We start from the raw sequence: 15,182 nt of genomic DNA on the forward strand, positions 1-15,182 counted from the left end.
CGGGAGTAGAAAGCCTCATCTTTCTCCCGCGGAGTGGCTGGTAGTTTCGAACTGCTGACCTTAAGGTTCACAGCCCGATTCGTAACCACTACGCTGAATTTTAACTTCAAAAGCTTTTGCTTTGACTTATTAAAAATAATCCAAAATTCACTAAAATTTACTACATATGGTATTAATGTAAACCTTGTATCCACTAATTACATTCTTTCTGTTGCTTCTTTTATCCTAGATTCCAGTTGTTATTAAGTCAGTTCCTAATCAAAGCCACTCTGTATATGTTTCCAAGGAGCAACTGGTGGGTTTGAATCGCTGACCTTGTAGTTAGCAGTCCAGTGCTTATCCTACAGTGCTACACCACGAGTCTTTTATTTTACAGATATTATTACCTTAGTAACAGTGAGTTTATTGTTGCTGTTAAGTGCTGTTGAGTCGATTCCGACCCATAGCGACCCTGTATAGGGTTTCCAAGGAGGAGCTGGTGAGCTTGAACCACCAAACTTGCAGTTCAAATGACTGCAGTCTGACGCATTAGCCCCCAGCGCCACACCAGGACTATTGGGGTTACTAATTAAACTCTAAGGTGCAGCTTGGGGTTGTTGCTGCTGTTGTTAAGTGCCGTCAAGTTGGGTTCTGACCTCTGTAAAGGGCTTCCAAGGAGCGGCTGGTGAGCTTGAACCACCAACCTTGCGGTTCAAAGTGACTTTGCAGTCCAGCACATTAATCTGAAGTGCCACACCAGGACTCCGTTGTTATTTGCCGTCGAGTTGGTTTCGACTCATAGCGACCCTTATAGGGTTTCCAAGGAGTGACTGATGAACTTGAACTGCCAACCTTGCAGTTTAAACTGACTCTGCAGTCCAGCACACTAGTCCACAGGGCCACACAGTGAAGCATGAACACAGTAATTGATAAATGAGTAAAATTAATGACACCTCAAATTCAGACTGTGCCTCGATCTCTTTCTACTCATTACACCTATAGCACAGTATTTTGCATATATCTGAACAAACACAAATATTTGAATCTTGTATATGCCTAGTAAAGAACCTAAAAACATTTATTAAACTACAACCAAAAAGCTAAGTACAGAAGTTATATTAAAAAAAGTGATTAACTGGACAACTGTTTAAGAATGAAATACTTTTATTATTATTTTAATCTTCTTACCCGAAGCTTTAACGGAGCAACATTTTTCTGAGTCCCACTCCAAAGTTCTTGTACTAAATCCCCATAGCACTTAGCCATATGCCCCTTCATACCAATGGGATTTGTCCTAGAAGGAGGAGTGGAAATTTTGCTGTCAAAGATTCTCATCAATACGCAAAGAAATACCTAATATCTGTTTTCTCATATCAAAATATCTTTTAAAAACAACTTATTGCATAGTAAATAAGGCCGGGAAATAAGATGAGACAAGATTTTTCTTCCCTAGGGTGAAGAAAGAGGAGTTTAGGTGGTACTGGGTTCATATTGACGTCAAAGAAGGTTAAAAATCCAATGACTCAGAAGGATTACCTGTTGAGTTCATACAGATGTCTCCCTGAGATAAAATACTGTGTCAGTGGCTGCGTGTTGCTAACACATTGGATGCTTGAGTTCATGAAGCAAGTGTTTCCCAGGTTACTCAGACCTGTGGCTCCCTTTTCTGTGGGAACTAGAACAAACAAAGTGAGATGTGAAGCCTACTTGTAGTAATAAGCCACAGAACAAACAGTTACTTGTACTCAATGTAATGAATTTCATAACTTAAGTTAGCTCAATGGGGCTACTCTTTCACTGTTAGAGAAGCCTTTCCTTCCATGGATTGTCTTGACAATCATAGTAATCCTCAATGACTTGTAATTATAAAGCTGCACTAAAATATTTAGGATTCAAACAATTCTTTTCTCCCAGTATTATATCTTTAAAAATATATATATAACCTAATTACAAGGTAAAAAAGAAATGTTATAAATCAATGATTCAAATCCAAATCTTTGGGTTATGAACATCAAATGCTGCTTCAGGAAGAAAAAAGAAGGGACCCAGTTACTTTTGAATTAAAAAAAAAAAAAAAGAAATTGCTAACCCTTCAACAGTTGAGAGAAAAAATATAAAACCAAACGAAACCACGGAATTAATTTAAAAGCACCTCTTTAAATAATACACTAGAGACTTACCCTTGTGTCTATCTATTTTACTACTATTGGCTATGAAGGACATTTCCTCAGGCCAACTCATATCTTTATTGCGAACTGAAAAACAGAATTAGGAATGTATTAATTTCTTATCCACCTAATTCATACCTACTCAATTGCTTCTATTAAAAAGAAAAAGGTGCTCTTATTTCTAATTTAGAAAAAATCCTACATTTAGCAACTGGCTCTGACATCATTCCTACTCTTTGTACTGAGGATAGTACAGTCACTTGGTTAGAATTAATAAGCTATTCCTGCAATTACCCACTTGAAGTACAACTATACTCAACTGTTATTAGAATTAAATCACAGACATAATAAAATCTCTTAAATTTAAAACACTACATACTAAAATTCTTTCTTAAATTGTGACAACTGTGAGAATAATCTATTCATGTTAATACAAAGGCAATTAGTAATGTTTCCATGAATCTTAGGAGAAGACACACTGAATTTTCAATGACATGTGCATGCCAGTGTGTATAGCTATGTGTACAGATGTAACCAGATCTGATTTTGAGTGGCAAGGGTTGATGACTAAGGAAAGCCTGTGCCATTTACTTTGTAAGTAAGTTGGTCTCCTTAAACTCAGAGACAGCCTGAAAATTTTTAAATGTGTAAGTGAATTTATTTGTTTCTACCCATTGCTTTGCTCCTCTTGTCAGCTAATGAATGTAGACATGTTTTTAAGACATGTTATGCACAATATAAAAAATATTTAAGGCTGCTAAAAGTATTTTTGAGATGCGTACTTAAAAATTACAACAAAAATAGTTCTTTTAAAAACAATCTAAATAACATATAAGACTCCTCAAGGGTCTAATGGGTTTTCTTTAACATGCAGAACATGACTGACCAAATAGTTGCGTTGATTATTATTGATGCTAGCAAGTATCAGTAATTGGAATTGGTTGTCACAGTTGGGTCATGCCCAAGAGCAAAAAGAAATAAACCTCAATGTAAGAGCGGAGAAGATAACGATTGGTGATATGCCGTGGAGTTGGTTCCAACTCATAGTGACCCTGCATAGGGTTTCCGAGGCTGCAAATCTTTCTCCTGCGGAACTTCTGGTAGTTTCGAACTGCTGACCTTGAGGTTCTCAGCCTGATTCGTAACCAGGACACTACCAGAGCTCCTTTAGATAATGATTAGTTAGTAACTAACTACATCTTTCAATTCTTTCCCTAAAAGTCTAATTAATATGGGTGGATGCATGCTTCCATCTTGTACCTTCAATTACCAAGTGCTGCTCATCCTGGATTTTCAAATACTCCAATCTATGATCCTCATCATCCAGAAGAGTAAGATAATTCTGTAAGGAGGAAGAGATGTTTGTATAAATTTGGTGAAAAAACTTGAAACAAATAAGGAAATACAAGTGAATGATAAAAACTTCCTGCAGATTTATAGTTCATGTCTCAGAAAGCTGGCATATCAGAGTAGCTCAGCTATACCTTTTCCAGCCCCCAGATACACAATCTGATTAACAAAATGAGAGAACAACACGGTACATAGACACACTTCATAAACATATACTCTTATGGCCCCAAAACAAAAGTTATATATTACATAAAATGTATCACATACAAAATCAAAATTTATTGAGATGTAAATTTTATAAAGAGTTTGTTGTTGTTGAGTGCTGCTGAGCCAATTCCGACTCACAGCTACCCTGTATTGAGTTTCTGAGAGTGGCTGGTGTGTCTGAACTGCTGACCTTCTGGTTAGCAGTCCAGAGCTTATCCTATAGTAGTACACCAGGGTCCTGTGAAGAGCTTACAGAAAAGAAAATTTCTCTAGTGTTGATTATGAAATTCAGAATATGTGTTAAATGAAACCTCATCACTTATGAGGATTTGATAAGGTCATGCAGCAGAACTTTACATTTTTGTTTAACCATCTAAAGTACTTACAAAATTAATTCACTTAATTCTCACAACTACTCTCAAGTAGAAATTATTATCCCCATTCTACCTGTGAGGAAATGGAGGCACACAGAAGTTAAATGACTTGCCTTTAGTTAACAGCCAACAAAAGCAGGAGCCAGGATTTGAACTCTGGCAGTGTGGCTCTTGGAGCTCTGTATGGTCTTAACTATTATACTATACTGACACTCAGTGGTGACTAGAGGAAAAGGCAGCACTTGGAAGGAAAGACAACAGGTTAAAACTAGCCTTATCACCAATCCAAGAGTATAGTTCATATTGAATACATTAGGAATAATATAGGTTAGCAATTTAATAGAATTACCACTGAACAGAATTCTGGAAGACAAGGATCAGAGAATGGGAGACAAGATTTTTTCATGATATATTTTTGTATTGCTTGAATTTTTAAAGAAGGACCCAAATTACCTGACAACAAATCCAAAATAAAATTGATTTTGTACAACAGAAAGGAAAAGATAAGTGCTTTTACTTTAGAGTATCTTTATAAAATCGTATCGGTCCTTGAGGATGAACTGTTATTGCGGATCTTAGGTGACAAATATCTACATGGATGCATATGTTGTTGTTGTTAAGTGCTGTTGAGTCAGTTCCAACTCACAGTGACCCTGTATAGTTTCTAAGGAGTGGCTGGTGGGTTGGAACCACAGACCTTGCGGTTAGCAGTCCAGTGTTTATCCTTTAGCACCACACCAGGATACCATGCGTATAGTAATCTAGAAGTTAAAAGTTTTCATTGAGATTCTAGACATGGTTTTTAGCGGTATTCAAGTAGACAAAAATCCCATCCTCATGAAGCATGGACTTAATACCTGATCAGGGCTCGGCATGACTTTGAGATGCCTCTTACCTCACTGTTGTATAACCACAGGCGCATATCTTCCTCTTTGATGCGCAGTCTCTGAGATAGATATTCATGAATTTCCTTGATGGTCTGCATTCGACTAAAACAGCCTGTATAGGCTAACACCCGCTTTAAAGGCGCATTTGGAGAAGGTACATTTCCTATGGTCATAGTAATCACAATAAGGAAAAAGGCAGATGTAAAAAATAATGCATCCCTTTCAGCAATGGGGGCCATATTATTTTAGGAAATGAGAATTACAGGTTTAATAACTTGAGAAATTAATAGTACCATAATAAAACTTTAAAATGAAGTCAGGAGACCCAAGTTTCTCAGAGGTGGGTCTCAAGTCTACACTTCAGAAGGAAAAGCAATAAAAACCCAAAGACCTAAATATTAGCAATATGTGATCCCAAGAAAAGTGAGTACACATTGGCAAATATCAACAATCAGCATTGTATCAGGCTGCCCACAACTGGGTCATATTCATGAGCAAAATGAACTCAAACTCAGTGTAAGAGCAGAGAAGATAAAATGGGACCAGATTAGAATTCCAGATAGATCACTGGATTTACCTGATCTGCTTTCTTAAAGTAAACTGTCTTTGAGTTACTAATACTATCACTCTCAGGCACTAAATGGCCCAATTATCTGGCACATTGGTATAATTACACAATAAGGAAAACTACAATTCTAAGTAGGCACAGACTCTAGATGGTCAAAGAGAGCTTTAAAGGGAAGCCAAGAAGCTTCCTGTGACCAAAAAATTGCCCTACTGAAAAATTGTGAGAGGAAAAAAATCCTAAGGCCTGCCTGTCCAATCAGATGACAGCAGACATGAGCTTGAATTCCTGAAGGGCTTGTATGGACAGAATTACGCCCTCCTGAAATATATATTGCAAATCCTAACCTCTATGGCTGTGGTTATAATCCCATTTGGTACTAATCTTTGTTGTATTAAAGAGGTAGGATTAATTCCCACCCCCTCCACACATAAGAGTAGACAGGGATGGGCAACTTGGACATTGGCTACCCAAAATGGGGGGCGGGAGGGGCTACAAAGGCAAGAAGTGACAGGCTTACAAGCTTTCAAGAGGGAACCTAGATCCAGAGGGCCTGGAGGAAGGTAGAATCTCCAGTGAGTAGTATTCAATCTGTTTAGGCGGGGCTGATGAAATGCAGATGGGTCTCTTGTGATACAATAGTGAATAATTGGTATCAGGACTGATTGTGAGGGTTGGAAATGTAAAGGTAGACGTTTTATAGCAAGGAGGGGAGTGATTAACTTTTCAGTCTAGGAGCGGAGGTCCCTAGGACCATCAAGGGAGAAGACCAGAGAGCGGGACCCTACCCAGAGAAGCAGTGATGCCTGAAATGGAGCCAGAGATGATGACGTGGAGCGATGGAGCAGCTGGAGACTTTAGATCCAGAGAGGGAGAGTGACTGTGTGCTGAAGACCTGGGGGGCACGGGGAAGGATTGCCTGGAGGGGATTGTAACCATGGCAATGAGATGATATATGATAGAATGAATGTAAAACTAATGTTCTCCCATGTAAACTATCACATAATTCACAATAAAACATTTAAGAAAAAAAAAAAAGGTAGGATTAGTGTAGGGTAAGTCTTAAAGTCAACCTAGTTTGAGATATAAAAAAAAATTAAACAAGAGAGCAGAGAGATGGGGTGAGGTAGATGCCAAGACACATGAAGATCCCCAAGGAGCCAGGAAGCAAGTTGAAAAGACGAGGACCTTCCTCTACAGCTAAGAAAGAGAAAACCTTTCTACTGGGAATTCAGACTTCTAGCCTCCTCAACTGCGAGAAAATGCATCTGTTTGTTAAAGACACCTAGCTGTGGGATGTCTGGTATAGTAATATTGAAAAGGAAAGAATTTGGTACTGAAAGAGGTGCTTCCCTAACATTCCTAAACTATGGAAGTGTTTTTGAAATGGATAGAGGCTAGAAGAGTTTTAAGGTGCTTAATGATAAAAGTCTAGATTGTCTTGAAGAGAAAGCGTAGTTTTGTAAAATTATGGACATCAAAGGGAGTTCTGACATACATGCACAACCTTGGAATAACAGTGTTCTGTGATACATGGATTGACACAGACTGAATGGGTATGGAAGGGGGAAAAAAGGGGGGGGTGTTGTTCATTGTGTTTCACTTCTGGTGTGGTGCTATAGGATTAGCACTGAACTGTGACCCACGGGATCAGCAGTTCAAACTCACCTGCTGCTCCTTAGAAACCCTATACAGTGTTACGATGAGTCGGAACCAATTCAATGGCACCTAACAATGTGTTTGACTGCCTCATGGACATTGATTTCTTCTGCCTTCAACTACAGATGTTCAAGTGTGACAGAAATAAGTATTGAGAATTATGATTACAGAACTCTTGTAAGCCTCTCTTCAACCTATAACTGATTGGATTTGCTAAGAGGAGAATTAGAATTTTCCCAGAGAAACAGGCTCCTTTTTAAGACTTTGTGGAGTATGGGGGTTTTAGGTGGAATCCTGAGCCTCACTCAGAACCTTCTGAGTTGGGACATTTGCATTTGAAAAGGCACACCTAACAACCCAGATCGGCTGGGAGAAGAGACACTTCTTATTGAAAAAAAGCACTGTAGAAAAAACACTGGATAGTTTGGCTTTTTGAGTTTCCAGCAAGTTGTTTGTTTTGGAGGAAAACCCTTTTCAAAGCCTGAGAGTTAAAGGGAACTCATGTGCAGTCTAGAATGCTCACTGGTGACCACCTGGGCCTACTTGTGAGTGGAAGTGGGGGAACTGTAGCAATGAAGACATGGGCTGAGTTTGGGCCATGTTCCACTGGCACCTGTTGATCTTGAGATAAGGAAGAAGAGGAAGGACTAGCTGGTCTGAAGTTCAGGGAGCTATGTGTACTCCTGAGCCCATAGGCACTGAGCTGGCCTCTGGGGACAAGGGCTGAGAGTGAAAGGACCAGTGATCTGAAGTGCACTCCCAAACCTGCAGCAGGTTTCCAGTTTACCTAGCTTGGATGGCTAGGGCTGAGCTGACCAGAACCCGACCAGATGAACATAAAGATGTTTGATACTGTGATCAAGTATTAATTGCTACAATTTGATGAACCGGACTTTGGCTTATGGATATAGTTGCTCAAAATTCCAACTAGAATGGAAGATTCTTCATATCAAGGAACATGCCTGTCTTCTCAGCGTACTGGGTTGATGTTGTTGCCTGTTGAGTCAGTTCTGAATCATGGTGACCATGTGTGGGTTTTCTAAGGTGTACCTAGTGAATTTGAACTGCTGACCTTGAAGTTAAAACTGACCTTGTGTTCCAGTGCTTATCATACAGTGTCACACCAGGACTCCAATGGGTTGATGTTGTTGTTGTTGTTGTTATGTGCCGTGCAGTCGGTTCTGACTCATAGCGACCTTGCACAGGTTTTCTGAGGCTATAAATCTTTACGGGAGCAGAAAGCCTCATCTTTCTCCCGCAGAATGGCTGGTAGTTTCGAACTGCTGACCTTGCAGTTTGCAGCCCGATTCGTAACCACTAAGCTACCAGAGTTCCAATGGGTTGATAGAAACGGGAAATTCAGACAATGGATACTAAAAATGTGAGTAATATAAAGGCATGAAGTGGCTGGTTTACAAGCTTTCACAGGTGTGTTTAGTGTCAGAATGAGGAGGGTAAGGTAGAATCCCCACTGAATAGTTTTCCTCCTTTCTAGAGATGGGTATGGGGCATGATGCTGACAGGACTTTTATGATTCAATTGTGAGTAACTGTTAGCAGAACTGACTGTAATTGTATCTAAGATGTAAATAGGGAACCACAGGGTGGAAGTAGGATGACTGTTGTTGTAGGGAGGGGGCTGTAGTCATTGAGATGAAGCAAAGCCCTCCCCTACAGCTAGGACTCTGTATTCAGAATTCTAGTCTATTAAACTGTCATCTAGTTGCGGTATTTCTTTCTTGCAGGTTCAAGCTCACCAGTCACTCCTCGGAAACCTTACACAGGGTCACTATGGGTTGGAACCAACTTGACAGCACTTCATTTCACTTCGGATAACTAATTTAAGGAGCTATTATGGTGGTGTATGATAAGCACTAGACTGTTAATTGTAAGGTTTGTAGTTCAAACCCACCAGCAGCTCTGTGGGAGAAAGATGAGCTTTTCTGCTTCAGAAACCCGATGTAAAGGTCACTATGAGTTGGAATCGACTAGATGGCAATTAGGTGAGTTAAAAGATAGGGCTCAGGGCAGAAGCCCAAAGACAAGGAATGAAGACGGAAGAAAGAATAAGTTAAGTCTAAACATGTAATTCAAAAGAGCAGGGAGACTAAATGACAGGAGATTATAGTAATCAAAGATAGTTATTAAAAACAAACAAATTTGCTAAACCTGAACTATTCAGGCAGACATCTATATAAAAGTTGTAGCTTAAAATGGTCATCTCTGCTTATAGGAGATCACATTTTTTGGACCAACTGATAATAAAAATATAAAGTTGGCATATTAGTATAATTCATGTAATGTACAATCACACATCTCAGGTAGATTCCCATTCATTCAATGGTCACATTAGCTTTTTTCCTCCCATGAAATGTGCTGTTACTGAGCTTTCACTTACTAAACAAGGCTGAGAAAAGTAGTGTCATCTTTTTTCTTTAAAGTGCCCAAAAAGAATTCACTCACCTAAAATAGGTTGAAAAATAACCTAAGGAAAGACTTTTGTAGCCTTGTCTGTAGAAAAGGCTATATCTAAGTCATTATAACTGTGACAAGGATTGCATATTTGCCAATTCAAAAGGAATAAAAGAGTATTAAAGCAAACAGTTGTAATAAATGGCATAATGAGAGAGATAAATAAACACTATATTATGGCAGAACAAAACCAAACCATGATCAATTTTTAAACATAAAGCAAAGCAAATCTTTTACTGTCAGCAAGCAAAGGGTAATTCCTAAAAGAAAATAAAAGAACAAATTTCTCCAATTATAAATCAGAGGATTAGTTATAAGATTACAGCAAGAAAGCATATTGTCGTAAACATCAAAATGATTAATGATTGATTTCACAACTAATTAGTAAGGAATAAAATGTAAAATTAAAAACAAATTTGGTACATCAGAACTACCCAGTTCTAGGATTCAGAAGCATCTGCAAGTGTAGCGTCCTTGCCAATCTCTACTGTCCTGTGTCACAAAAGACAAGCTCTTTGAATCCTGGACAGTTTTTACAGCATAGCTCATTAAGCAGGCAGCCACTGATTATACCTAATTTTGTGCTTTCAAACAACACCAACAAATCTAGTGAGATTTACACAAGCAGCAAAAATCTAGGATCAGCACAAGAGCTACAAAGAATGTTTACTAAAAGCACAACAATACATTCCACCTTTCATTTTATCTTTCACAGAGGATTGAAATAGACATGCTGTAGATGCCATGAAAGCAAGGCTAACATTTTTATTTAATTGAAGATTAAATCAAGAATGCTTGATAGAGATTTTATTTCACTAACAGAATACTAATTATTCCTTTATTTGGACATTTTCTCCAAAGATTAAGTTTGGTTAGGGAGGAGTACTACTTGGCTGTAGTTCTTACTGAACAATACCTTAAGGAATCTTGACACAGTATCTGATTATAATCTTTAAGGAAGATATAAAACTACTCAATTTAAAAGGCAAGATGGTACTTATAGGGTTGGCATACTAGCTACACTAGTTATAAAAGCATACTGACAATGCTAACAAAAAGTCTAAGACTTTGTGCAAATGGATCAATTCATTATTTATGAGGAGGTTTCAAGAAGTTTGTGGGAAAATTGAATCAACAGGTAATAACAAGTTTTCTATGAACTTTTTGAAGGCCTCAGCCTCCCATATTTACTTCTGAAGAAAAATTTCAAATATTTGCAAGGCAAAAGCATAGAGCAAGTCCTGTCCACAAACAGTATTGACCTTATGAAGAAATTAAAGGGGAACTTTCTGCATGCTATACAATAAAATGGGAATTTAAAGTCTCTTTCAACCTAGCATGATAAATATTAATATATTTATATTAATATCTACATTTTGCAAAAACAAATGAAACCTCCCAAACTGACACCTATATTTTGGCCTGAAGTACTGCATTCCTTCACCACCTGAATAGGGATTAACATACTGACCAACAGAATCATTTACCTTTTAGCAAAACTTTTGTTGTCATTAGGCATGCATCAAGCTAATGGTAAGTAGGAGGAGGCCATATGCATAATAACTGATTTTAACTAGTGTTGGAATGATTCGTTTCATCCTTTGTACTCAGGAGATGATACTGTCAAAGGAATTATTTCTTAGGAACTTCCATGGAGTTGAAAAGACCAGTCAGTGCCTAGCAGACTACAATTTAGGTCTATCAAACCGTTTACAATGACTTGTCTTAAATAAATAAAGTATGTGAAGTTTTGGTCTATTTATCTCATGTCTACACACTAGAAAAGCACACAAGCCTCCTAGTCAGTCTTGCGCATGACCATAGATCTAAGCCCTATCAGTGATTTACTGATTCTGCTTGAAAGCAGATGGGAATGGGTATTAGTACAGTGGCACCAGACTTTGAGCAACTTGGTTTTCACTTTTGTAAAGAAATGCATGGTATTCTTGCTGCATTCTTAAGTTACCTCTGGGTAAATGCTGAGGAAACATTCTCAGGCTCATCATACCCATATTCACCCAGATGTTAGACTGCTGTGTCCGAGTGGCAGGCTGCTGTCTCAGGAAAAGAAGATAACGAGGAAATAATTCCAGCTCTGGGATGTCTGTCTTGCTATTCTTGATCACCTGATGTTTTTAAAAAATTAAGAAAAAAATCACCCTAAGAGGAAAAAAAACTTCAATTTTTTTTTTTTAAAACCTCTGAAGGTTTATTTTTAAACTAAAACGTTCATCATGTTTACTACTTATGCACGTATTTCAGTAGGCTACTATAGTCATAGATTTAAGTCACAAGGCTCCTGATAATGGATTCCTATTCCAGGATTAGAACTTGTAGCCATTATGTTGCCTTTCATTTGGAAGCAAGAACATCAACATTAGGAAAAAAATGGTAGGTGTTATCTGTCATTCCACTAAGGCGTCCGTCCTTGTGGTGTTATGGGATAGGTGCTGGATTGCTAATTACAATGTAAGGTAGATAGTTAAACCCACCAGGAGAAAGAAGAGATTGTCTGCTTACCTACAGACTGACAGCCTTGGAGACCTTAAATAGGGTCACTGAAGAGTTGGAATGGCTGTGGGCTAGTGGTGTGGATAATTCTACTTTGCTGAAAGCATAATTTTTTTTACTTTTATCTATTTCATGTATATAGATGACTTTAAAAAAAAACTTTTTATTGTGAATTGTGTGAAAATATAGATGACTGTCTTTAAGGATGAATTCCTAGGACTAGAATTACAAGTTAAAAACATATGAAAGTACCATTAAAAAAAAATGCTATCTGTATTTATTTCGACCAATTTATAATATTCTCACAAATGTATGAATGTGTACTACTTCCATAAAATCTTATCAATGATCATCATTTAAAAACATCTCCCTTTACAATACATACAGTTTGCTTAAATTTTTATTTCTTATATGGGTGAGGATAAAAAGGATTCTAGAGAAAAATTCACTTTTTTTCAAAACAAAATACTCATGTTCTACTTGTATAAGTAGTCTATTTATACATATATTTTCTATGATTAAAAGAACTAAATTAGCTGTGCAGAACTGGTGTTTCCATTATTGGAATAAGATTTTCCACTCCAAATAACCTGCTTGCCAGTCCACAAAGGGAGACAATTCATTACTAAGATATTGCTTTATGGGTTATAAAACTAATATATTATCAATTTACAATTCCAGAAGCAGGCAGGGTCAACACTCTTTAAAATCCAATACAATCTTCAACAGTCTCAAACGATCTATTTCCTATTTCCCTAGTAAACATTTTTTTCTGCAAGAGAACTTTTTTTTTTTTTTTAACATAAAGAGACAGTAAATAAGTTAAAAACAAGCTCCAGATCTTTGCAGGTGCTCTGTGCGTTCCAGTATGCTGTGCTATGGCACTGGACAGCCTTCATTTGGGGATTTAATCAATACTTCTTACATGGTAAGCAGTAATAGAGGCTCTCTCTGACACCTGCGGACCACTGGAAGAAATACCACCTATCAATCCACCTCTCTCAGAAAGGTACTGACAGCTGCCAACAATAATTTCTGGATTCCAGTTTAAGGGTGATTTTGAGAAAGATGAATAATTTAGCATTTGCAGTTGTTAGATTACATAATAATGTACTTCTGCATGATCCAAAATGATAATGATGTACTTCTGATAATATAATGTATTTTGCTTTCCAAGATAATAAGTGATCTTATGAGCAAATTACAGTTGGGAATTGGTTAATAAATTATGGTTTATGTATCTAAGCATGTGTCTATGTAGGTATGTATAGGAACCTTTTGGAGCCAATAAAAACAAACCCTAAGCTCCTGTTATCTTCTCAGGTTTAATTAAAAAATATCATTAATACCACATGAAAATAAAATTTTGCTGAAGGTAATTAAAAAACGATTGCAGCAGTACATCAATAAGGAGCTACACCTAACAACAACATGGTGCTCAATAAATGTTTGATGAATGAATGAATGAACGAACGAATGTGATCCATTGCCTCCGAGTTGATTCTGACTCATAACAACCCTATTGGACACAGCAGAACTGCCCATAGGGTTTACAGATTGTAAATCTTTACAGAAGCAGACTGCCACATCTTTTTCCTGCAATCTTTCAGTAAGCAGCCAAGTGCTTTAAGCCACTGTACCATCAGAGCTCCTTCACAACTTTGACAGAACCAAGGAAAATTTAATAGGTACTGAGTACATCACTATCATAAGGTCAGATTTGACTTCTGGACAGTGAAATTCATATAGAAAAGTAACAGACAACCCTAGCAAATGACTAGTCCGTATGTAACTGCAGAAGCATTACTGGCTATACTTACTGGTCTAGGTAGGGCCAGGTTTGCACCGTACCAATGGTAAAGTGCTCTCCACACAGGTTCTGGGACCATTTCATAATCTCTTCCATGGATTAGCTGCGGAGTTCGTTTTAACCGTCCTCCTTCTAGTGTCAATGACGTAGCCTTATAAAAAGTGGAGTGTAAATATTAATTTTAATATTAGGGAGTCTTTTGTGTTTTAGCAAAACATACAGACATGGGAGAGCAGATGCATAGGTCAGGAACCAGTTTCAATTTGCTGGAAAAAATCAATTTTCTAAGAGATTTTATTTTCAAAGTAAACTAAGAGGGAATTCAAGGCAGATCATTTGGAAAAATAACTGGAATGTCTGACAATACACCCTCCCCTCACTTACCAACATGGTTAGGTTCCAAAGACCAGATCGTTACATGAAAATCAGTGTAATGTGAAAGTGGAGGGCGAGTCCATCATTACGTAACTGCCAGGCCGCTGAGAACCATGGCTCAGCCAAGGTGACACGTAACTATACCATCACAGTCTGCATTACTGTCACTCTCACATCACACCTTGGCAATTATTACTGACAGACAGACACTATTAACGTGAAAAACAGTGAGTACATTTTTCTATTGTCATAAATGTAAAATGTCAGCTAATGATGGCGATTTAAGGAAGAATGTAACAAAATTGGTGTTTATAGATTTCTCTCAGTAAAAAAATTACGTGGGAAAAAAAATTTCCATGTACACGTGACACTACATTTTTACAGTAGCTGTCCTAGGTTAACAACAGCAGTATTTGCAAGGGCCACTAGATTACTACTGTACACATACTCCATCATAGAGCATTCTCAAAGAAATGTACTATGTAAAGATGTTTCAGCCAGTAAGATTAAATAAATCACTAACTTTTTGTTATGTGTACTAACTTCTAGAATGAAAATTAGAAATTGAAAAAGAATGACTTTAAGCTAGGTATCAAATTACTTACTTTTACTGGTTCTTGAGTTACTAATGGCTGGTTATCAATAGCCCCTGGTTTCTGAGGGGTGAGGTGCAGTAAAATATTCCCATTGGATCCTAGCAAACACTGGTTGTTATTGTCCGAAGTGTTATGTTGTCGAGCAAAGCACATATCTGCTCCTGGTGTAGCTGAATACAGAAATCCTATAAAAAACAAGAGGGTAGAATCTCCTATTAAAATTATTACAC

At 37.6% G+C, this 15,182-nt stretch overlaps 1 protein-coding gene across 1 annotated transcript in view; it reads right to left on the minus strand.

Annotated features, from left to right (window-relative positions):
* The window catches only part of USP32 (ubiquitin specific peptidase 32), a 214,833-nt gene that overhangs the window by 39,110 nt on the left and 160,541 nt on the right, over window positions 1–15,182 (minus strand). The window contains exons 14-21 of the mRNA XM_006832353.1: window positions 14,962–15,137; window positions 13,992–14,132; window positions 11,669–11,786; window positions 4,974–5,128; window positions 3,408–3,489; window positions 2,160–2,234; window positions 1,516–1,654; window positions 1,168–1,273 (exon numbers count right to left, since the gene is read on the minus strand). Of these exons, the coding sequence (XP_006832416.1) occupies window positions 1,168–1,273; window positions 1,516–1,654; window positions 2,160–2,234; window positions 3,408–3,489; window positions 4,974–5,128; window positions 11,669–11,786; window positions 13,992–14,132; window positions 14,962–15,137 (992 nt within the window). The remainder of the gene's footprint in view (window positions 1–1,167; window positions 1,274–1,515; window positions 1,655–2,159; window positions 2,235–3,407; window positions 3,490–4,973; window positions 5,129–11,668; window positions 11,787–13,991; window positions 14,133–14,961; window positions 15,138–15,182) is intronic.

The sequence above is a fragment of the Chrysochloris asiatica genome, unplaced genomic scaffold (genome assembly GCF_000296735.1).
Source record: "Chrysochloris asiatica unplaced genomic scaffold, ChrAsi1.0 scaffold00007, whole genome shotgun sequence".
Lineage (NCBI taxonomy): Eukaryota > Metazoa > Chordata > Mammalia > Afrosoricida > Chrysochloridae > Chrysochloris > Chrysochloris asiatica.